The 24,724-nt window shown below is 34.9% G+C and overlaps 3 protein-coding genes across 4 annotated transcripts; 1 reads left to right on the forward strand and 2 right to left on the reverse strand.

Moving 5' to 3' along the window:
- Nucleotides 1-2,708: 2,708 nt before the first annotated feature.
- Nucleotides 2,709-4,780, forward strand: LOC142625845 (uncharacterized). Its single transcript, XM_075799580.1, has 4 exons — nt 2,709-2,979; nt 3,104-3,155; nt 3,241-3,308; nt 4,047-4,780. Exons 1-4 carry the CDS (start codon nt 2,833-2,835, stop codon nt 4,575-4,577), a joined length of 798 nt encoding a protein of 265 aa, XP_075655695.1. The 5' UTR covers nt 2,709-2,832; the 3' UTR covers nt 4,578-4,780.
- On the reverse strand, nt 4,774-11,959 carry LOC142625844 (pumilio homolog 24). Of its 2 annotated transcripts, XM_075799578.1 has the most exons (17): nt 11,612-11,954; nt 11,320-11,373; nt 10,871-10,932; nt 10,652-10,733; nt 10,435-10,558; nt 10,225-10,308; nt 9,618-9,732; nt 8,478-8,628; nt 8,239-8,352; nt 8,016-8,087; nt 7,138-7,188; nt 6,993-7,043; nt 6,529-6,636; nt 6,241-6,435; nt 5,915-5,989; nt 5,379-5,623; nt 4,774-5,281 (listed from the first exon to the last, which is right to left on the reverse strand). In XM_075799578.1, the coding sequence occupies exons 1-17, from the start codon at nt 11,852-11,854 to the stop codon at nt 5,146-5,148; spliced, it is 1,962 nt and encodes a 653-aa protein (XP_075655693.1). In that variant the 5' UTR covers nt 11,855-11,954; the 3' UTR covers nt 4,774-5,145. The 2 variants fall into 2 exon arrangements, with proteins under 2 accessions (XP_075655693.1, XP_075655694.1); XM_075799579.1 differs by lacking the exon at nt 4,774-5,281 and having other exon boundaries at nt 5,551-5,808; nt 11,612-11,959.
- Nucleotides 11,960-15,886: 3,927 nt separating this feature from the next.
- On the reverse strand, nt 15,887-16,534 carry LOC142624883 (uncharacterized). Its single transcript, XM_075798615.1, has one exon. It carries the CDS (start codon nt 16,532-16,534, stop codon nt 15,887-15,889), a length of 648 nt encoding a protein of 215 aa, XP_075654730.1.
- Between the last annotated feature and the right edge of the window lie 8,190 nt (nt 16,535-24,724).

Here is a 24,724-nt window from a genome sequence, read left to right on the forward strand (position 1 = left end):
TTTTTTTTTTTTTTTTTTTCTTTTCCCTCCATTTTCGGCAATGGGATTGCCACAAACGTTTTTTTATTTTTTGCTTTTGGCCCTCACGCGCATGGGCACTCAGTGAAGCGGCGGTTTGGAAGGAATTTCGGCAACACTGTTGCCGAAATTCTCAAAATTTCTCTCTCCTCAGTTTGGATTTTCTCTCTCATACTTTTCTTCGAATTTCGGCAACACTGTTGCCGAAATTCACTCTCTCTCCTCATTTTCCCAAATAACTTCGAACAGTGACTATAACCCCAAAAAACTTCATTTTTACCAATATTTACCCAAAAGACTCGTATCTTCTCAGCAAAAAAAGAAAAAGAAAAAAGCACACAATAAAGTGTAGCCTAGGCCTTGGTAGTCGAGCCCTTCTACCTATTCCGCAAAACCTGCATTGGATTTTGAATTCCAACTACTTCAATTTGACCATTTCATATAATTGAACATTATAAAAATGTGAATTTCCCTAGTCCCATAGGAACTTGTCCCTCTACAAACAAAAGCTACATTGATGCAAAACAAGCCCCTGCCAATCTCGAAAACAAGTTCAAATATCCAATGGCAATGCCTTGCCAATGTCATTTTCTCAAGGGCCAAGGCCTAGATTGTCAACTTGATGATTGGAGAAAGTGGAAAACATTGGGTTAGGAGGAGACACAAGTTTGCTCAATAATAGTAACAAACAAAGGTTTAAAATTAGTAAAAAATTAAGCCCTATCTAGTAGATGCTGTACATTAGATTTGTCTAAGTGAATAGAATTGTGTGATCTTGAAAGTTGTTATTTTTTGTAACTTTACAAAAAGACAATGCTAACCAATAAATTATATGATTGTGCTGCTCTTACCTATTTTTTGGTAAGTCGTAAGTGACAATAATCAATATATATGCTCAACAAAATACTTCATTGTCATGTGAATTTTTGCACATGCAGTACTTCCCTATAGGCTATAGTCACAGTTAGCAGTCAGATACAAAAACTAAAGACAATCACAGAGCCCAATTCCGTGACTGGAACACAATTTATGTATTCATTTTGTACAAAATGTTGCCAATGCAAGTCATTTAAGAAGTCTTGAGTAGGGGCCAATATTCAATTCAGCGATGGCGAATTGAATTTTCAACTTCAACTTCAAGTTCTTCTTCTGTTACATGAAAAGGTACTAATCAATTAGGCAATAAAAGCTTTCCAAAAGAGGACCCATGGTAGGGGCCAATTTGATTACTTTCACCTACTCTGAATCACTTTTTCAGGCTTGGGTTTCAACTAGGCATTATATGCGTGGGACACACCTGCCATAGGCTCCAAATTCACGTGTAATTTCACTTCTAGATTCAATATGGTACCTGCTGAAATTAGAGAGAACCTACCAAAAAATTTAATTCTTGCTGGTTGGTTGGTCCTCAGCCCCACTCTTTCAAGTCTTCAATCACCCACACCACACCACCCTCACTTCAGTTTTCATTTGGATGAGCAGTAAGGTTAAAGAAATTAGGCTGCTTTTTCACCTTATTTAATTCATGTCCAACCTTTTAAAAAAAAATTCCTAGTGAGCTTTTCTAGCCTTATATATATATATATATATATCCAATGAATCAATGAAATTCTAGAGGGAGTACAGATGGATTTGTTAGGAGATACAAAGAGTTCCACAATTTTTTTCACAACCGATAACGTGATTTGTTGTGATTGATGCATAATATAAGTTGTGTTGGCAATGAAAGAGATGCTTTTTAAATCACAACTCGTTATCTTAAACAAGTTCTGAAAAAAGAATTGTAAAACCAAGAGTCTTATATCTTAATTAGTTGATATCTTATGGTTTTATAATGAGACATTCAGGATTCGAATCATCCCCTCTTTATTGTAACTATCGAATTATCCACACAAAAAAAAAAGTGAAAAATGTTGTCTCCTTAATATTGATCTTTTTTTAAAATTAATAATTCGATAGTTCTTGTGACTTATGAAAATGAAGATTTGAACATTGGATGTCTCTATTAAAAAAATCAAGATGGCTAATTTTGCCAAATAGCATAATTTTAGGAAAAAAATTAGAAGAAATGCATCAAACTAAACTTATTTAGTTATGTAGAACTTTTTGGAACTTGAGTTTGTTAAACTCGAGTTCCAAGTGAAACTTAAGTTTACCAAACTCAAGTTCAAAAAAAGTGTTACATTACAAAATAAACTTGATCGGATGCATTCTCTTAAATTTTTCTTCAAATTATACTATTCGGCAAAAAAGGCCTACCAAGAGTTGCCAATACAGCTACAAGAGTCTCGTACTCATCATTACTCAACAAATAACAGCAATCACATTTGTCAATCATGAATGATGATTATTTTCAAGCAAAACAAGAATGGAAGCACACATTCATGACCTTTATGACAAATTGACAATTCTGATTTTAATAATACATTTTTGAAGTTTCGGTTAAAATTTAATTAAGGTTTTTAATTTAAACTTTAAACCATTTGAGGTTAAATCAAAACGGAAAGACCAAATGCTCCTATACCTTCTCATGTAGCGCCACGTGGCAAGATTAACGTTAACTTCTCCTAAGAGCTTTTCACTTGCTCTCTCTTCTTCATTCCCACCAACTGATCCACTTTCAAAAACTCTATCCCGCAAAGGTTGCTCTTTTTTCTTAACCGCTCCACCTTCTATTCACTGCATATCTCTCTCTCTTAAGACCAACAAAAAGGCTCTGCCACACACAAATACAAAGCCACTCTTCAATCATTGCGACCCATTTCATATTTTCTCATTCTCTTCCAATATTTTCTCTCACATTGTTCTCTTCCAATGGCTAGAGTGGGACAAGAATCTGATTTCAAAGCCTGTTTAGTCACACAAATTTGCTCCATTTCAACACGTTCCATTGCTTGTACTCATAGACAAGGTTGCAGCCTTGTTAAATCACATTTCATCGATTGGTATCACATTCTTGGAGTATGTTTTTCTTTTTTGTTTGTCAGCTTTCTTGATGTAATTCTTTAAGCAGTCTCTTCTTTTTTATTGAGGCTCTTGTATTTGATGATGTAGCAACTTTTTTGTTCATGGATTTTATGAATAGGTGGAAGAAAATGCTGGAACAGAAGTTTTGCGCAAGCAATACCATAAGCTTGGTGGGTTGGTTCCATTGATGGAAAGTATTTTTTTTCCCATCTGCATTTTGCTTTTCCTGTTTTGTGAGGATTGCTTTTTGTGCAGCTTTGCAACTTCATCCAGATAAGAACAAGCACCCCAAGGCTGAAACTGCTTTCAAGCTTGTCTCAGAGGTTAGATTGGTTCTTTTCCATATCTTTGTCAATCTTGCTAAATTTTTACATGCTTAAAGATTGAAAAAGATTGCTAAACTAGTCGAAATCAAACTACTTAGAATTAGGATATTGAGTTAAAGTTAGAACCAGTTTGAACCAGATACAATCATTCATTCATTGTAGCAATTTTTAGACATAAGTCGACAGAGCTAAAATACTCTCTTCTTCTTCTTCTTTCTCTTTTTATGCTAACGCGGGCGTCTAAGACTCTTGACATCTTATTGAAATACCGGCATCCCATAAAACCTCCCTAACCACAATAATGAAAATGGACATTTTAACACATGTGCCTTGTAATTTTATTAACAAGGGTTGTTGACTTTCTTGTGAGAATCATTATTAGGCTAGTTTATAGATAGTGAACACATGCAATATGGATGAACCACTAGGATACACGGAATTATATCCGGTTGCCCCCACCTGACAGAGTCATAAATAGGAATTATACACCATTCAGTTTGGCAACAGAATTTGTCATGAAAGATCCCACATTGCACCAACAGCATCTGCATGTTAGGTATGATGACTGATGAGTTGATTGTCTTCGTTTGCAATGCATTCTTGGTGTCGTATCATCACACTAAAGCCAGCAAAGTTTCTTTTTCATTTTTTGTCTTTTGTTAATCAGTATTTTCCTTTAGAACTCTCATATCAAACATTAAAAAAAAAAAAAAAAAAACTATCTGCACTCTGCAGGCATATACATGTCTCTCTGACGGTGCAAAGAAAAGAGCCTTTGATTTAGAGAGATGGAAATACTTCTGCCTTGAGTGCAATACAATTCCCTATACGGCTAGAAATTCCAGTGCTTCAAAACCCAAGGGGCGGACTCATACAAGCCAGTCAAGGTCTCACAAAATTCTGAGAGTTCTGAAAGACATTAGAGAAAGATTCAGAGAGGAGGCCAAGGTGATAGAGAACTGTTTGAAGACTACTGCAACATCAAGGAAAGAATCCCCTCTCTTCAATCCACCCAACCATTTATTCCAAAGCAACCAAAAAACCCAAAACGAATCCCCAGTTTTCAATCCATCAGACTACTCATTCCAAGGAGGCTATCCTCATCTTCGGACCCAACTTTGCAAGAAACTGGGGAACCATTGGTACTTGCAGACAGGGAATGTGATGAATTGTGAAAAAGGAAGCTGGAGGTATGACACCCCAATTTTTGAAGTAAGATCAGAAGCTGCAATGTTTAGAAGCAAATCTGCTTGTGTGCGTTCCTAGACTTAGGAAAATAGGTGCAATATTGCCTCCGCAAAATACAATGTATTGTCTAATAATGCTCTTTCAAGCATCCGGTTTTGAATTTTCAAAGTGCCAAAATTTTGACTGACAATATACTTGTTGTAAATTACTTTGTATGTAATTTAAACAACAGAATCCAACACATCTTTCAATATCAAGAGGATAGACAGAAAACTTTGCAAGGAAAAGTGTCAACCATCAGTAGCTTTTCTTTACATTGTCAATGTACAGGCATTTTCGCTGCTTTTTAGATTGTTATCTGAGATTCTTTCATCATCAAAACCATAAAGATAATATATGAAAGGACACCCTGTATTCAAAATTTAACTCTCCCTTAAGATACCTTTATCTGTCAAAAATTCTTCCAGGTACTCTTTATATTACATTAAACCATTTCTTTTTGCTAGATAAATAAAAGGGAAGGGGTTTGGTGGGGTTCGAACCCAGTGCCCAACCACCACAAGAGGTGCTGGAACCAACCAGCAATGCCCAAGAATTCATTTCTACTCCATCAAGTAACAACCTCTTTCATCCACCACAGATGACTTTAACCTTCATTTGCTGAATGCTTGGTCTCAGGGATCTTGATAATGCCACCATCTATCAAGGGCTGCAGCTCTTTTTTTGCCAGTCCACGTACCTTAGAATCAGAGGATTCCAAGAATGCACAAATTACCTTACAGCTGCAATCAAAAGAATAGGACCAAAAAATTAACATGAGAAGTCATCTCTTTTTATGCTAGGTTAATAAATGAGATTTGAAAGCATGTGTAGCCTAACCTGTGATCTTTGGCCCACAACTCACACATTCCTTTCAGAGCTTTCTTCCATAAAGTACAAGCAAATGTGGGGCAATCCAAGACAAGTTTTCTAATTGCCCGACTGGAATGGAAATTTTTGAGGACGTGCTCCTCCTCTGATTCTTCTGATGACTTTGCTGCCAGAGATGCTATTTTTGCATGAAGGGTATTCAGCTTGTCATCCAAAGTTGGGCGGAGAATGTTATCAGAACCTCCAGTTGCAACCTGCATAAATGAATTGGTCCCAGGCAAAGATGGGATGGTTAAGTTTTAGAAAGGGCGGCTATATCAAGAATCCACATGTGATTTTTGAAGAAAGTGATGCTCCCAACATATTAATTTATTGTGCCTAATTTTCATAATATATATATATATATACAGCCAAGGAAAGAACGATTGTCCAATAGGTCCTGTACAAGTTATCAAACACGTATTAAAGACAAGTAAGATTGAGGAAGCTTAAACAAAAGTAGAACTCCAATGACATAATAAATCAATAGAAAACAAATTTAGTACCTCGTATATGACTTCTTTGCCAAAATTTGATCTAAGTAGTTCTCCTGCACTCTCGATACATATATCAATTAGACCCTGCAAGCATTCCAGCATTGAAGTTACCCACTAACGTTAGTGTTTATCAAGTAGTTAAGCTAACTTTAGATCTACATCATTAGAGGTTAAAAATCTCATCAATAATGACTAAGATATATGAAGCATTACATGCAATATGTCTTAAGTAATTAACAAAATGATTAGAGAAGTAACAATGACACATATTTAAACCAAAAAAGTCAAATAAAAACGAAATGCAAGTAAGGATTCCAGAAAGTAAAGTAACAAACCTCAGCAAGACCACTATTGACCAAAAGCTCCTGCCTCCTTAAGAAAGGATCTTTTTTTCCTCCCTCAACTAGGTGAAGTTCATCACCAGAAGTATTTTCATTGCCCTCCACTTCAGTCACTTCTGTGTCTGTGTCATTTTTGGAATCTGTCTTATTGGATTCTTCATTCTTTGATGATTTTGCTTCTGACTCACCCTACCAGTGGACAATAAAATAGAGTTAAATCCAATATAGCTGCATAATCATTCACAGATGGTTCTACAATAAGGAAAACAGTTTCAAAATCACCTTGGCACTGAGAGAAGGAATAGATAAATTGAGAGAAGTCAGATCATCAGGACTGAAATAGCGTGAACAATTTGGATGAAGTAGCTGCAGTAACGGAAGCCTTCCGTTCTAATTACAAATGATCAAGAATCACTTAGTGATACAAACATATAGAGTAAGGTTAAAACCAAACAACCATATAAATAGTCGAAAAACATAAGTCAAGTTTGTAGATAAATCTCTAAGTACATTCTACAATTATTTCCAAAAGAAAATTAACATATCCACAAACTACCCGATCCAGGATAAATAAGAGTCCTGTTCCACTTCAAGAATCACTATAATTTTTTAACACAAGAAATGGCTATGGGCCACATTTAAATAAAGGCTCATTAGACCATCCATATTAGTCGAGAATACCATGTTAGACTATATTTGAAATCATTATATCAAAACAATTAAAAAAGAGCGAGAAGGGTTTAAACCTTATCAAAAACAAGCTCCTTCAAAATCTTTCGAATCTCGCGAATCACAACCTGTAATCAGGACAGTTTGGTGTTGAATTTCCATTAGAAAATTATATTGCATTAGACATGCACAATTTATGAAAAATTTGAAATAAGACCCAACCTTTGTTATTAGCTTCGTGTCATCAACAGTTGAAACAATGCAGACAAGCACCTGAAATCAATGGGAGAGAGTGAAACTTCCAATAAAAATCTAGCATATATTTGATTAAATATAATGTAAAGAAATTATCACAAACATATAAAAGGATAGAAATTTCATGGAAATACTTGCTGGCAAGGGGTGATCAGAATACTCAGATGATTCCTTTCCAGTGACATTTGAAATTATTAATCTTTTAGCCACTGTTCATAGCATTAGGAACTAAATAGTCCTACTTTTACAATTAGATAAGTAGAGACTAAGAAATCTGAAGGGAAGGAAAATATATTAAGTTAAAACATGTATCCCTGTTTTCTTGGTCAGTAATTTTGTGCTTGGAGGTCTTGTTTTCTGAAATGGCGTTTTCCAGGAAGTAAGCTGCTAGTTCAACTCTGTAGCATACCAAACTTTACATCATGAACAACCCCTTTTATCAACATATTTTCACTTTCCACACCAATAAATGGATGCTTAAAAGTTGCAATCAGAGTAAGTCAAACCATTCTAAATGTGTCTTAAAAGTATTTGAACTTTTCAAGATACTACATATCGACTATATGACTGTCAATATAATTTCAAAACATGACAACATTTACATCTTGAACATTCTTTTTTATAAGTTTTTATTCAAAAGAAAAGAAAAACATCTCAACCCATAAACTTTGGAAATGGATTAAGTAAGACACCGCAGACTGACAAAAACAATAGATCACTAAATGAAATTTTCAATCAAACCTAGGAGATATGAGTCAGAAGACGAAGCATGTAAGCTACACATTTAAATTTTTCTGGAATAACAAAAGTTCAGCTGACAGAACCCTGAAGGTTGAAGTCCTTACCAAACTCCCACCGTGATCATGAGCTATCTTGCCTATGAGGCCTTTCATTCCTTTGATGATTTTCTTTCTTTCCTAAAATAAAACACAGAATTGAAGAACAAATCACAAGTCAACAACAATCAAATCTTAAGAGTATGGAAAGATGAATAAATAACAAGATTATTTTCTCTTTTTAACCATTATTAAGATAAAAACCTAAGATTAGTCATCAATAGTGACATACCTTTGCACTCCCATGCTTGACACAGAGCATTGCAATCCTGGATCCGTCCTTGGATTCGATCATCCGAATAAGGAGTGGACTCGACAACTGTTGGATTACATCTGTAGCAGAGGGCTTTCAACAAACTTAAGTTAGAAAACAGGAGAAAAACTACCAGCAGAAGCCAAAAAGGCAGGCAATAAAACTGTCTTAATTTTTTTTTTAAAAATGAATAGTGCATCTTGAAATTTTGAAAACACCTGATCAGCTATGCTGAAGTACTCCATTAACACCCTGTGTATGATAGAGTGGTCAACTATTCCCTTTTCTAGAATTGGTTGAACAACTTTGTTCATGTGTCGTAAGACTGAAGCTTTCTGTAGGTTTAGCTTCGAGATTACATCTACTAACCTGAAATATAAAAAATAAAAATATGAAGAAAGAAAATACAGCACCAAGACAACCAGCATGATTTTGGAAGTCATAGCCTCATAGGTGTCCAAAACTAGGCCCAAAAAAAAAGAAACATAGTGCAAGTGAATCTAGTGTAGTAAAAAGGTAATCAACTCGCACAATAGGTTGCTGGTTGCCAGCTTTCATAAGTGACGATACCTTTCGACCAATTACCCAAAATCATAGGTAACATCTTCAATTTAAGTACTTCTATATATACTACAATCCAGAGTGTATACTACTCCAATCCATTATTTGGCAATTCAAATTACCATTCACATGTACTTTTTTAGATGACCCATTAAGTTGTTTAAGCAAATCACAAGATTATCAAATCAAATAAATTATATGACTAAAGGTACATGTGGATGTTTATTTGAATTGTCATGTACTAGGTTGGCAGGACATTGCTCCAAACCAATTTTTTCCACTAAGATCTACCGTTTTTTATCTATCACTTTTCTTTCCTATGCACATGTGTGCGTGTGAAAATTGGATTAGCAACTATCTAGAGATCTGAAAACGTAAATTTTGAAAAAGAAACAATAGAACTCAGGATTTTCACTTTAAAATAAATATCAATAGTTACAACAAGGGAGGGGGGATTTGAACCTTGGATGTCTCTGTTGGAAATATCAGGAGATGACAATTAGTTGAGCTATAAGGCTCTTGGCAACTTATAATTTTCACTTTTTGGAGCTTCAATTGCCAAATATGCTATACGAGATTATTTGGTTGCTAGATTGTAGTACCCAATGTTGAACATGTCACTTTGATGAATATATAGATGCTAGAGAAGGGCACATATTGCAGAAATTTTATTTGAATAAATCATTTTTCTGTCTGATAAATATAATAAATAAATTCAAAAAAGAAAAAGGCAGTAAGAAAACGTAAACCAACACCCTCCCAACAGCACAGATTGAAGGGAAAAATAAAAACTTTACCTGCTCTCTTTCAATGAGACCAGATCCTTGAACAACTGAAGCTCTGCAGAATATAGTTCCATTACAAGTTCCTGCTTTTGTGTTGCATTTGCTAACCCATATGTATGCTCAATAACTGCCAAAAAATAGTATTCAAATAAGAACTGAAATATTTAGAACCTTAAACATCTCTAGGGTTTGAGAAAAATGTGGATGACAACCTACTGGAAATACATACATTGACATAATTATCTAGAATTATGTCAATTGTTTAATAAATAATGCTAGTGCCACAAGAAATTGATATACATTATGACTAACTTCTACTCCCTCCCCTTTATGGGTCTAAAACTCCCTACATACTAATGTTATCGTTCTATGTTGCAGGAGAAGAGAGAGAAGGTGATGATATCCTTTATTAGCAATCAAGTAATTGCAAAATGAGAACATATACAATTTAAATCAAGCAAACTTAAGTGATTACAAAGGAATCAAAAACTGAAAATTGTAAAAAATGACAATCTTTCTAGTTATAACCTTGGCAATTTCCTTCCATTCTTGATAATCCAAGTACTAGGAAGAAACCCAAGAAAGGAGCATAACCGAAACCAAAATATTTAAAACATACCAATTGATCCAACCTTTCGCCGAAGAAGAGAAGCCACATGCCCATGGAGGGAGGAGATAAACCCTGCCAGCTGTGTTTTGGAGGCTGCAAAAAGAGAGAGAAAGAGAGTAGTTTAACATATGACAAGAAAAACAGAGGTCTTGTAGCAGATAAAACGCAAATGAACCATTCCTGTCCAGTTTCTAAATTCATTTTCAAGCTGACCCATACCATTGTCTAACATTTTCTTCACCACATGAACCGCATAAGTGTTGCCTGCTAGAGTAAGAAAATGTGGCTGAAGCTCTTCAAATACCGCATTCTTTTCAGCTTGTGAACAGTACTTTACACAAGTCTATGGTAAAAGAAACAGATTAACAACATGCAACTCCAATTAAAAAGGAATTTGAAACTCAACACCATTGCACAGAAAAAGCCAAAAGGATACCTGCAGAACACGAGAAGAGATATGGGATCCTGCAATTTCAGAAATTTTTCCCCTCATCTTTTGAAGAGCTTCAGTTACCAACCTTAATATAATTTTTTTTGATAAGTGAGTTACCAACCTTAATATAATTGAAATGGAAAATAAAAGGTGAAAAAGATAGATAAAAGAAAAAGGAAGATTCACGCTCTTAATACTTGTAAAATGTAACAAAATACATACTTGGATCTGTCTTCTTTCTTAATATTGCGATGCCTCATCTTTTCCCATAGAGATGCAAGTTCCTATAAAATTGTGAGAGATGAGCTTAGCCAAATTCTGTTACGAAATACTGCAATAGAAACCCATGCTACAATATGTACTGGATTTTGAACCCACCACATTTGACATAACCCTCCACCCATTCTCTTGGGTAAAGGATGTGCCATTCGAGCATTCGAGCTATAGCTCATTGGCCATAAGAACCAAAGTTCAATTCATTGCTATCCTCTATGCTACAACAAAGATTGTATCCCTTTAATTAACAAAAACCTCGATATGAGACATTATTAATTCCTGCCAGACTAATCTGATTCCATAAAACATTCTTTCTAACTGAATAGGAAACGCATACTGATTACTGTTCAGTTCAACAAATCTATAACAAACATAACCAAGTAAACAATACCCACATGCTCAAGTTCGTAATATGGCTTCCTCTTCTTCTTCCTAGTCTCTGCCAATTCCTGCAATATACAATAACCCCAGAAAAATAAGAACCCAAAAAAAAAAAAATCAACCTTTAACAGTCCAAATTCAATTCCCATTCACCAAATTACATCAACATATTGTTTTACGATGACTGAAATTAACAACACTAAAGAATAAACTTCTTCTTTATTCTTTTTCCTCAAATTCTGGTTCATAAAAAAAAAAAATCATGAAATAACAGAAACCCAAGAAAAAAAAAATGTGAGAGGGCACCTTGGCATTGATACGACGTTCTCGCTTCGACAATGGAGGTTTTTTTACCATATCGGGTTCCGATTTCGGGAACTTAGGTTTGAAGAGTTTTTCGGAGCGCTTGGTTGTGGTGGGAGGACCCGAATGTTTTGGGGCGGCCAGTTTGGGTTTTTTGGAGGTGGGGCGGTCTGGTGCGTCGTGCTTAGCTGCTGGAACATGCTTTCGCTTATTGGTCTTGTTGCTCTGCTGGTTCTTCGGCGCCATTGGAGACCGGGTGTGCAGCTCTAGCTAGGTCTGGATGGTTTTACTCTCTGTTGTTTGAGTGTTTGGGGTTTAGGGTTTACACTTCAGATGTCTGGAGTACGTGCCAATGTAAACTGTCTGTGAGGTTTTTTTTTTGGTATGTTTTTTAGAAAAAACTAGCAAATGTTTTAAAGATATTGGTTTATGAATTATTTTTAAAAAAAATTTATAGAAGAAGATAATTAATTTTTTTTACAACTTTTTTATATTTCTCATAAAAATGTATATTAAAATTTTCACAAAATGGTCTATTAACAAATATCCGGTTTAAAATATCATTATTACTATTCTTGTGTGTATTTTAATAAGTATTACTGTTTACTATAAAAAAAAATAAAAAATAAAAACCCTAAAGATACTTATTAATAGAAACATTTTTTAAAATCAAATTTAATCCTTTAATATTTTTGTCAAATAAATCCTATATATATATATATATATATATATATATGTATATATATATATATATATTCATTTTAATCATCCATCGAGCTTAGTAACTTAAGTTTGTAACCAAGTTGGGACATTAAAGATACTTATTAATAGGACCATTTTTTAAAATTTAATTTAATCCTTTAATATTTTTGTCAAATAAATCCTATATATATATATATATATATATATATATATATTCATTTTAATCATTCGTCGAGCTTAGTAACGTAAGCTTGTAACCAAGTTGAGGCATTAAAGTGGTTGGATGTATATTAGGATTGCCTAGGTGGGATGTGGTGTTAATATGTTGATTTGTCAACTATGTGGAGTCAATATTCGGCATGCCCCTTGCCCTTGGGTTAAAGTTGCACCCCCACCCATTATGGATGGGTAGCTCACACATAATCATTCACTTTATTAGAATGAATTAATCAAATACTTTTTTTTTTTGAAATTTTTTTTGGAAAGTTTCAATTTATAGCGTCCGCTGATAATGATCACTCTTTATCATTAGACCAAAATACAAATCGATTTTTGGTGTAGGCGGGAATTAAACTTCAGATCTCTTATTCAATCTCTTATTCAATTTATTAGAAACTTTATTAGTTAAGTTAACTTGAGCTCACCCATTCCATCCAAATACATCAAACAAAATGAAGCTGCTTAATTTTTTTTTTTTTAATTTTAAACAGTGCTCATCAAACAAGAAAATCTACTAAATGAGGCTTCACATGAATGTCTTCAAATGGCGGTTGTTTGTTAATAGATTTGGACAAAAGAATTGAATAAAATTATTTTTACAAAATGAGGGATTAAAGTGCATAAAATTTAATTATCCTTAATTAAGGGAAGATAATACCATTTGTGTTGCATTGGACAATATAACCATATGATTGAATATAAATAAGAGAAATGATATGTTCACAATATTTTCACAACATTTTTATAATAAATCCTAAGTGACAGGTTGTTACTGGCTGTTATTGTTAGGGGCAAAAAAGTAATCTTAGTGTTAGGTTCAAATTTAAATCAATAACAACTAACCACCTGTGATTTGTTGTAAAAATATTGTGGACGTAGCATCTCTAATATAAATAGAGGACCGAAGGTACATTTAAGAAATCGTACATAAGTTCTGTCTCTCCCCTTCCCCCTTAAAATATACTTGATATTTGGAGCACAAGTAATGCACATACATGATGAGATGTTGAACTCTCAAACATGTTTTAAACTTTTAATGAAGTTGTGTACAAGATTTTTGAGACATGAGAAGAGCTGGACGTAGCAATGCTTTGCACCACAGCTTGGGTTATTTGGTGGAGTGGGAACGAGCTCAGTGGAGGTAAGCTTTGATTGGAGGCAGTGTTGGAAAGGAAAGAAGCCGAATATGCTTGGAATTTATGGAAATCCAACCTATCAATAAAGAAAAGTTGAACAACGATGTTGTTTTGTCTTTGTGGACTGCTTTACCTTTAAAATGTTCCAAAAAAAAAAATGCAAAAGATTTTATAAAACTCAAAAGAATCAGATTAGTGGGTTTATGTAAGCAACTACAAAAGGGGGATTCATAATGAGGAAGCAAAGGCCTTAGCGGTAGTGAAAGGGTAGTGAAAGCCACAAGTTTTGTCCTAGAATTTGGTATAAGCTTAAGTCATTTTGGAAGGTTCTAGTTTCACCACCATGGAATCCTTGTACTGGGCAAAATGTTGCTTTTTCTCGTAGCCTTCAAAAAAATAAATTATCTTCCTAAACTATAAAATAAAGATTAATGGCATATTACTTAAAATTATTAGCACAAAACTACACAATAATTTGGACCCATTATCAATTGATTGGTGTTGCACAAATTCACACTTTCCAGCTACAACCAGTTGATGTAATTTAGATTCTCATAAAATCATATGTTAGTCTCTCTCTCCATTACTGTTGTCTGTTGGCTTTTACCATTGTATTAGGAGAGAATTGTTGATTTAGGACAAATAATGTTGTGGCCTATAAAAGCATGCTTTTATGCACCTGCTACTATACTTGTCTTTTGGCTGATTATACTTGGTAATAATAGCCGAATAATATTGGGTAAACATGGGAGAAACAACCAATACTTTGTTAGTATTGTTATTACTCCAAGTGAGATTATATCATAATAATTCATAAGATGGCTAATTTCATTCATTTTTTTGCCGACTATCGGAGTCACCAAAGGTACTAAACATTTGGCCTTATCCTCGCAAAACACTGGTTTGGATTTGATTGGTAGTGCCATTGCGAGAGGCATGCATTGTTATTAAAATTGATACCCTTTTATAAGAATCGGTAGGATGGCCTCCCAAATCAGATTAAGAACTACAATATCATGCTTAAAAAAAAAAAAAAAAAAATCACTGGTAGTAATTTTGTGTTCAAGAATCATCAGCATATCTTCCAAAAAAAAAAATCCTCAACATAGGTTATAAAATATTCTGTAATAGAAAATGAAATTGATAATATATAATTATGGAAGTAAATATCATATAATAAATATAAATAAGTTTTTTATTTTATAGAATATTATAAGTTGATAACAATAGCATCAACATGAGTTTTGATTTTAAAAGCATTAATTCAATTAAGTATATAAGTTAATCAAGTATTAGTGGGTTCCAGTTAGCTTAATTGGTAAAGTTTCTGAGAGTTGAATAAGATATCTGAGTCTAATACTCACCTACACCAAAACCCGATTGATGTCTTAGTCTAGTGATAAAGAGCTATCATGAAGAGTGAATATCATAAATTGAAACCTTCTAAAAAAAAGTCAATTAAACATTACATTATTGCCTTCATTTTTATTTTGTGCTTTCAATAAATGAGAGAGAGAGAGAGAGAGTTTTTATATATTAATTCAACATATGATGACAAAAATTCTAATACATACAATGTTCGTTAGGGCTATGGGTTTTTATCTTGGAGAATTGATGGATTTGTTTCCAATTTTTTTCCCCCCAAAGTTTTCTTCAAATGTCTAAATAATAAGTTATAAACGTGTGAAAGGGAAAGGATTGGGTGAGATTGTGACCCTACTAATTCCATGATTTAGATCTAAAATCTTATCTTGATCATATTAGTTAAACATTGTAGCACTATCCAATCATTAAAATAATAGGATCTTAATCTAAATTAAGTTTCAACAACCTTGAAGGCATGCCAATACATGCCTAACTTTGTATCCTGGAAATATGGCCTACGGGTTTTAGACATCATTTTGTGTGTGTGTGTGTGTGTGTTTGGTCTAGATGGTGAAGGACTATTAGACATGCTTCTCTAGGCTTTATACATTTGATTTCTACTTAACTCAGTTAAAGATTATCTTTCTCAATATGAGCTTGTTTTTTTTTTTGAGAGTAAAGGGCATAATTTTATTCCAAGAAAAAATAAATGTATACAAAAGCAAGGCAACATAGAACAACCATGCTAAATATGAGCTAGCCACATAGCTTTCTCATCAACTAACAAAACCATCAACTATAATCAAAGTTACATCAAGGACTGCCAAAGAAAAAAACAACACTATCTTTCTAAAACTCAAGACAAACCATAATTAGCTTCCAAATATTCTAAAGCACAGGCTATAGCAGTCATGGCTAGAAAAGGGGGATCAGGACGTGAAGTACCGTGGTGGGCCTCATTCTGCTTATTCCAAATCATCCAGTTGGTTGTGAAAAATATTGCAATCTCTGGATCATTTTTTCTTTGCATTATGTGATCAACCACATCCACAAATGAGAGATTTGTGCTATGAGCCATTATCTCCCTCAAGCATGTGGACTTCCTAACCATGTCAGCATATGTACAGCTTAGTAGGGCATTGTCTGTTGACTCCACCCCATCCTCACAACAATCACATCCAGCATCAAACAATTTTTTTCTTCTAGTTAGATTAGCTTTAGTAGGAAATATATCCCTACAAGCTCTCCAAATGTAAGTTTTGATTTTGTTACATACCTTGGCTGCCCAAATCGCTTTCCAAATTTTATTGCTTTGTGAGTGATTGGATGATTGGCCATGAGAAGATCTCAGATGTTGAGTTTGGATCATCTTATATGCACTTTTTACCGAATATTCACCCGTGTTTGTGAATGCCCAAATTTGGATGTCTTGCACCGGTCTATTGCTTAATGGGATGGATTTAATAACCTCAGCTTCATGTGGGAGGAAGACATGATCAATCATGGATGCTCACCAAGATCTTGTAGTTGGATCAATGAGGGTATCTACCGTGACCATTGATGACATTTAGGGGCACAGAGTTACCACCTTGAATGATGGTGGGGTTGGAAGCCACCAGTCTTGCCAAATTCAAATTTTATTTCCCGTTCCTACCCGCCATCTCAATCCACTATCCAATACAGTTCTGGCAACCACTATACTTTTCCATGCAAAATTCCCTGAATTTAGTGATGGGGCATCTAAGAAAGATGTATTGGGAAAGTACTTTGATTTGTAGACCCGATAGAACAAGGAGTGTGTATTTTTCAGAAGCCAACATACTTGTTTAGCTAACATGGCTAGGTTGAAAGAATGAAGATCCCGAAACCCAAGTCCTCCCATCGACTTGGGCAAACAAAGTTTAGACCAACTCAACCAGTGTACTTTCCTTTCTTGTATCTTTTGACCCCACCAAAATCTGCTCATCATCCCTTCAAGATCTTTAAGCAAGCCTTTTGGTAGCAAAAAGCATCCCATGGCATATATGGGGATAGCTTGTGCCACGGTTTTAATCAAAATTTTTCTTCCAGCTTAAGACATCATCTTTTCCTTCCATCCCTTTAGTTTACTCCATACTCTTTCAATGATTGGAGCAAAAGCTGCTTTTTTGTTGCGCCCCACTATACTAGGAATGTGTTTGGATAGTGCGTCCACGTCCACGTCCAGCGTCTGGGCTCCCTTTTTTTTTTTTTTTTCTTCCCAGCCGCAGTTGTTGACCAAGTCTTCCATGAACAGTGCATTCGTGCACTGTTCATGGACCCACAAATTTCACTTTTCAGCCACTTTTTCATTAAAAATGGGTCCCGCGATACTATTCACACATTTTAAAATTATTTTGCTACAGTGTTTTCAGTTTTCAGCAATAAGTTCTATCCAAACAGACCCTAGGAAGCCCTAAATACTTCTTGTATTCTGGGACTGTCTCTACACCCAATGATTGTTTAATTAATTCTTGAGTTTCTAATCCAGTGTTGCTGCTAAAGAAAAGAGAAGTTTTATCAATATTAATCTTTTGTCCTAAAGTAGCCTCATATAGATTGAGCAAAGAATTGACTTGTTGGCACTCCTCTACTGAGGCACAACAAAAATAATAAACTATCGTCAGCAAATAAGAGATGAGAAATACAAGGACCACCTCTGCTAGTTGCCACTCTTCTTATAATTCCATCTATTTTTGCCTTTCTGAGCAGAGTAGTAAGCCCCTCAGCACAAAATAGAAAGAGATAAGGTGACAGAGGGTCACCTTGTCTCAATCCTCTAGAAGGCAAGATATAACATGTAGGATTGCCATTAACTAAAATAAAAGAATGAACAGTTGTTATGCATGCCATTATCAATTGCACCCATTTTGCATGAAACTCCATTTTCTCCATCACCCTTTTTAAATAACCCCACTCAACCCTGTCATAAGCTTTGCTCATGTCCAATTTAATAGCTACTTGACCAATCTTGCGCCACCTTTTCTTTTTCATGCTATGCAAAGTTTCATATGCAACTAAAATGTTGTCTGTAATTAATCTTCCCCGGACAAAAGCGCTCTGAGTATCAAAAATTAAATTTGGGAGGATGAGCTTTAGCCAGTTGACCAACATTTTGTATAGCACATTACATTGGCTAATGGGGCGATATTGTGTGATTAATTCAGGATCTTTGGTTTTGGAAATTAGTGCTATATGGGTATTATTTATATTTCGAAGTATAATTCCAGAATTTAGACATGATAGCACAGCATTAGTTACATTAGTACCCACTATATGCCAAAACTTTTGAAAAAAGAAAGCAGTCATACCATCAGGGCCTGGAGCTTTTGAAGGGTGCATTTGAAATAAGGCGACTCGAACCTCTTCTGGATGAAAATCTCTCACAAGCCAATCATTCATCTCCTCTATAACTACTCTAGGAATATGGGCCACCACTTCTTCAATAGCATTTGGATTTGAAGATTGGAATAGAGTTGAGAAATGTTGAATTATCACCCTTCTATATCACTTTGTTGCTCTATCACCATACCATCCATCTCCTTTAGCGAGACAATTGAGTTTTTTTTTTCCTTGCAAACGCCTTCGCATGAAAAAATTTTGTATTACGATCACCTTCACGCGACCAGCTGATACGGGATCTTTGTTTCCAATAAATTTCTTCTTTCTCAATTAAAATATTAATTTCATGCCTAAGAGCTTCACATTCAGCCCACGATGAATCCCTGTTGTTTTGCTCTAGCAATTGTAGCTTGTTTCGCTTTTCCTCAATCTTTTTGCCTAAGGCACACAATGAATTTTACTCCAGGCTAACAACCGCTTCCTACATTCTTTTATTTTGTTACACACCTAGAACATAGGACTTCCATTGAAGGAAATAGACCAAGCAGTTGTAATTGTGTCCTCACAGCCTTCATCTTTCACCCATGCTTCCTCAAAACGAAATTGTTTTTTATACATCCCAGTTTGAAGTTGCGATTGCCTTCTTAATTGTACCGCAATGGCCATGTGATCTGAATTTGAAAAACTTAAATGATGAACTTCAAAATGAGGAAAAAGATCACACCATTCTTGGTTAGCTACCCCATGGTCGAGTCTAACATATACCCGATCCTATTCATCTCTTCCATTGCACCATGTAAATCTAGCACATTTAAAGCCCAAGTCCCTTAATCTGCAATCATCCAGCACTTCTCAAAAATTCGCCATTTGCCACTCACTTCTTGGTCCCCCTCCTTGAAGTCTCCTATGCATATTCATGGCAATGTGACTTGCTGATGAAGTAGGCGCATCAAATTCCATGTCTCAATACGTTTCAATGTTTCAGGGTGCCCATAAATACCTGTCAATCTCCATGAAACCCTATCCTTCTCTGTCACAATAACATCTATATGGCTTTTTGACAGGGTTTTCAATTTCACATCCTATTCTGAATCCCATAACAGAGTCAAACCTCCACCCATTCCAGTTCTATCTACACACACTACATTATCCATTTTTAATTGATCTCTCACTTCTTCTATGCCTTTCTTTTTAAGTTTAGTCTCCATCAGAAATACAATTCGGGGACATTGAACTTTAATGAGCTTAGAAAGCTCTCCAACAGCACTTTTATCCCCAAGTCCACAGCAATTAAGGCTTAATATGCTCATAGTTCAACTTCCTTAATCACCTTACTTCATATATTCAATAATCCAACACAAAACTCCTAAATCTGTGACCTTTTAAATAACAAATTTACCTGTAGCCAAGATGAGGTGTTGTTGAGATAAAATGTAAGCTCTCCACTTTGCAAAGACCCAACCACCGTCTTTCATTACCAGGAACGATCAGCCCCTTCACTCCAATATGGGTTGGTCCACAAAGCAAAGAACCCACACCGTTGTTGACAAGCCTTCAGAGCTACAGTGGAGTTAATCAGCACCTTGAGATTTTGAGCTGACTACCTCTTTCGACGACGCGAAACCCACTGGCTGGGCAAGGGAAACCCACCCAGGGAAACCCACAAACAGGGCAAGGAAAGCCACAACCTGGAGAAAGTATATGACATTTTTGGAATTCCAGATCAGCATCCAGTTGGTGTTTCATGCTCCAATAAAAATTCGACACCTGTATAAAAATGACAAATCAGTAAACTAGCTCATTTAAATCAAAAGTAAAAAAATACCCTTGAAAATTTTCAAAGTCCCGCCACTCAACACGCTTTACCTTTATGCAAAATCAAAACTTTTATCTCTCTCTCTTTCTCTGTTGCATAGCAACACACACCCGCACCTCCATCTACTCTCTCTCTCTCTCTCTCTCTCTCAACTCGAAAGCTCAATAGCCACTGCCTAGCATCGCCTCCGGAGATGGAGGCACCCCGCCGAACATCACCAGTTCCAACTAGACCTGCCTTTGTCTTGTCGGAAAATGTTCAAAATTGTCCCTCCTTCTCATTGTTTCCAACCCCTAAGGCCAGAAGTTTTCTCACCACTTTCAACACCTGACGTTGCAAGAAGGTCTTCTTCTTCTTCTTTTTTTCCTGTTTTCTGATTTTTTTTTTCTTTTTACACAGGTGTATTTTGTTTTTGTTTTTTTTTTTTTTTTTTTCTAACTGACATATACATGTATATGTTTGATAAAATGCTTCAGTGAAGATGGCTGCACTAACACTTTTTTTTAATGTTTTTTTGGATCAGATTATAAGTGGTTAGAATGTTGGAGTTTCATAAGTAGAGAAATAAAGCTTTTTCTTTGTTTATTAGTTAAGTTGTTACACAATCTGAACTACACATCTGTTTTATGGTGAATAGCCAAATGGCTAAATACAAAAATAAATATTTGATATCTCTTGAAGACCTTTTAAATTTTTTTGATGAGATGGCAAACAATCTGAACTACACATCTATCTTATGGTGAATAGCTTGATGCAGCCTTCAAGCATCAATATATTTGAGTCCACCATTTGTAATATTCTTTTGTCGCTGCCTTATGTGATTTATTGGTCATTGCCTCAATAGTCTTTTTCATCTTCTAATTCTTGTTGGTAGATTGTTGCACTACTAATACAGTAATTTTTTTTTTAACTATTACAAATCATTTCCAGGTTGTCCATTATTACCAATCTTTGTTTTTCTCTTCAAAAACTCTATGTTGAGTGTATGCGATGACCGGAGAGTTGACGAGCTAGAAGACTTGGGAGTTCGGCGATAGCAGCTGAGAGAGCTGGGCTTGCTAAAGACTTTAGAATGTGATGAGATTTTGGAGCTGTCGTTTGCCGTCAGTCAGTCTCTTCTCCACACTTGTATTCACTCCCTTGTCAACCATAAAAATTACCCATCACCATCACCACCTTTCTCTTTCTTTCTTTTTTTCTTTTTGGGTTTGTTAATTCGATTCATGAGTAATGTTTGTCCACTAATTATAGTGTACCAACTGGGTTAGTATGTTTTTCTTGAATTCTAATACTTAATTGTGGTTTGATTCTTTTCTTTGATAAATTGACCACCAAGTTTGAAAATTTGGTGTTTATTTATATGGTTGAGTTGTTTTTATGCTGGACACATTCAATTGCCACACAAAAAAAAAAAGGAAGAAAAAAGAAGGGACATTTGCTAAATTCATTGGGTAGGATAGTTTACCTAGTTATCTCTGTTTGATTAACTGCACTAAATTCTGATGGCTATGCATGCTTGATTTAAGCCTTTTGTTTAATTAAAAAAAAATTTGAGTAACTTTTGTTTATTGTTTTTTCCCTAATATTGTTCTTTTTTTAAGGGCCCTACAAAAAAAATTTGAAGTATAATGAATAGCTTTTTTGGATGATATTTAGACAACATATTACACAGCTACTGGACAGCATTTTGGATAATATTTTGGACAGCATATTGCACAATGGAGGAACATTTTGGACAGTATTTTTTATTTGAAAATATTTTAGATAGTGTAATTTGGACAATTGATTGCATAGCCAAACACTAATTCTAGTTGTCAATTTGGAAAATTTTTGTATCTAATGAAGTTGCTCAAACATGATAGATTTTGTGTATGTTTAAGTAACTTCTAGTTAAGAAATATTTACATGTATAAATGAAATTTTTTATGCAATAGTACAGTTTAGTCTTATATCTAATTTCTATGTGTGCATGGTATGGATATTCAAGGTGAATGATAGTTATGTATGGTGGTGGAATTGCAATGCTAGATTCTTCAAAGACCGTGAAAACTTTAAATCCATCTCCAAGACTTTTTGCAAATTGTTGAAAAATTTTCTCCAAGATTAGATTTAAGTATAATTTTAATCCATTTTGCTAATACGATACTCATCAAGGATATTCTCTGATCCCCTAATTTGACATTATTATTATCCAAAGTGACATTAAGTATATCAAAGAAGAACAATTTGCATATCTTTTAATTGAATCAAGTATAAATTTTAGATATTCATTACAATTCTTCATTTTCTTTCAAGGCTAGATAACAATAAAATGCACACCACAATTCCATGGATATAATAGTTTTGAAACTTGGGAATATGAAATACACAAAATTTTCTCAACTGCATACATTATAATTTATAACTTGATTGTTCAAAGTTCAAACACATACATTCACCAGTCGCAAAACTTATCAAAATTGAACTCAAGACTCCTCAACATCAATTTCTTCCAAAGACCCATGTGTCTTGTAACAATTTCTTCCATAACTTCACGTCAACCTCGTCATGATTACCATTTTCCTCTTCAAAAATCTATGGTATTGTCTCTTCCACGCCCACAATATTTCTCAATGAGCTCTATCCTACAACCAAACCATTTGAATGGTATTAAATTGTAATTACTCAATCCAAAAATAAAACATCCTAAGTAAATGCAAAACCAAAATTTGAAAGCAAGCAATTGTCCTAATGTAGATAGTAAACCCTATAATAACAATTCATAATCCTCAATCCTGCACGTAACCCCATTAGCTAAAAATATATCTTAATTTGTATCAAGATACTCTGGTTACAACCTAACATAACATTAAGGGGTTGAGGTTCCAACAACTACAATTTAGTGGACAAACCAAAAAAAATACTTTAACCAAAGGCCAAGAGTTGCAAATATGATATTCCAAAATTTCCAGCAATCTAATTCCATAGGCAAGGCTCAGATTTGAAGCACTAAACAATAAATATAATAAAAATTGAAATATATATATTTGAAATTTTATTTCCATATGAAACAACATAAACTCATAGTTACACCACATTTGAATAAATTCCTAAAGCACTTTGTCTTGAGCTAATTGGTATTTAACTTGAAAAATAAAGAGTTTAAACCACCATAACATTCAAGCGAGAGAAAAAATATCAACAAGAATTAAAAGATCAAAAAGACTATTGAGGCAATGACCAATAAATCACATAAGGCAACGACAAAAGAATGTTACAAATGGTGGACTCAAAGATATGCTATTCACCATAAGATAGATGTGTAGTTCAGATTGTTTACCATCTCGTCAAACAAACAAAGGCCTTTAAGAGATACCAAATATATATTTTTGTAATCAGCCATTTGGCTATTCACCATAAAACAGATGTGTAGTTCATATTGTGTAACAACTTAACTACTAAACAAAGAAAAAGCTTTATTTCTCTACTTATGAAACTCCAACATACTAACCACTTATAATCTGATCCAAAAAAACATAAAAAAAAATCATTAGTGCAGCCATCTTCACTGAAGCATTTAATCAAACATATACATGTATATGTCAGTTTAAAAAAAAAAAAACACATCTCTGTAAAAAGAAAAATTCAGAAAAGAAAAGAAGAAGAAGACCTTCTTGTAACATCAAGTGTTGGAAGCGGTGAGAAAACTTCCGGCGTTGGGGGTTGGAAACAATGAGAAGGAGAGACGATTTTGAGCATTTTCTGACTAGATAAAGGCAGGTCTGGTTGGAACTGGTGATTTTCGGCGGGGTGTCTCCATCTCCGAAGGCAATGCTAGGCAGTGGCTGTCAAGCTTTGGAGTAGAGAGAGAGAGAGAGAGAGTAGATGGAGGTGCTGGTGTGTGTTGCTATGCAAGAGAGAAAGAGAGAGAGATAAAGTTTTGATTTTGCATAAAGGTAAAGCGTGTTGAGTGGCGGGACTTTGAAAATTTTCAAGGGTATTTTTGTACTTTTGATTTAAATGAGCTATTTTATTGATCTGTCATTTTTATACAGGTGTCGAATTTTTATTGGAGCATGAAACACCAACTGGATGCTGATCTGGAATTCCGGAAACATCATATACTTTCTCCACAACCTGGGCAGCTGAAGGTCCCACTAAGGAGACAAGAGGACCCACGAAGGGACAATGATGGCTAGCGATGGAGCAAGCTCGCGAAGCGGCCAGAGAAAGCTCGAGCGCAAGATAGTAAGCAGTGCAAATTGTGTGCTGAGAGAGAGAGAGAAGGTAGGATGAAATTGCAAATCTTGAGTTCAGGGTTAATTTTGCATACATATGGCAACAAGGTAGGATGAAATTGGATTAGGAGTGTCCCATCACCTTTGGAGGGGGGGGGGGGCAAGATGTGCAAGGCAAGGGTGGGGCAAGTTGGGGTTAAGGTCGGTTTAAGGGGTTTTTTTAATCCCCATTAATGAGGTATAGATGAAAGTGAAAGGGGTAAGGGGTAGTCACGTGAGTGCCATATGAGAGAAAAAACAA

The sequence above is a fragment of the Castanea sativa genome, chromosome 2 (genome assembly GCF_040712315.1).
Source record: "Castanea sativa cultivar Marrone di Chiusa Pesio chromosome 2, ASM4071231v1".
Classification (NCBI taxonomy): Eukaryota; Viridiplantae; Streptophyta; class Magnoliopsida; order Fagales; family Fagaceae; genus Castanea; species Castanea sativa.

Coding starts and splice junctions, on each gene's coding strand:
- LOC142625845 (XM_075799580.1), top strand. CDS start 2,833: ATGGCTAGAGTGGGACAAGAATCTGATTTCAAAGCCTGTTTAGTCACA. Junction 3,156..3,240: donor CAAGCAATACCATAAGCTTG/GTGGGTTGGTTC, acceptor CTTTTTGTGCAG/CTTTGCAACTTCATCCAGAT. Junction 3,309..4,046: donor CTTTCAAGCTTGTCTCAGAG/GTTAGATTGGTT, acceptor TGCACTCTGCAG/GCATATACATGTCTCTCTGA.
- LOC142625844 (XM_075799578.1), bottom strand. CDS start 11,854: ATGGCGCCGAAGAACCAGCAGAGCAACAAGACCAATAAGCGAAAGCAT. Junction 10,933..11,319: donor CATATTACGAACTTGAGCAT/GTGGGTATTGTT, acceptor ACAATTTTATAG/GAACTTGCATCTCTATGGGA. Junction 10,734..10,870: donor AAGAAAGAAGACAGATCCAA/GTATGTATTTTG, acceptor AATTATATTAAG/GTTGGTAACTGAAGCTCTTC.
- LOC142624883 (XM_075798615.1), bottom strand. CDS start 16,534: ATGATTGATCATGTCTTCCTCCCACATGAAGCTGAGGTTATTAAATCC.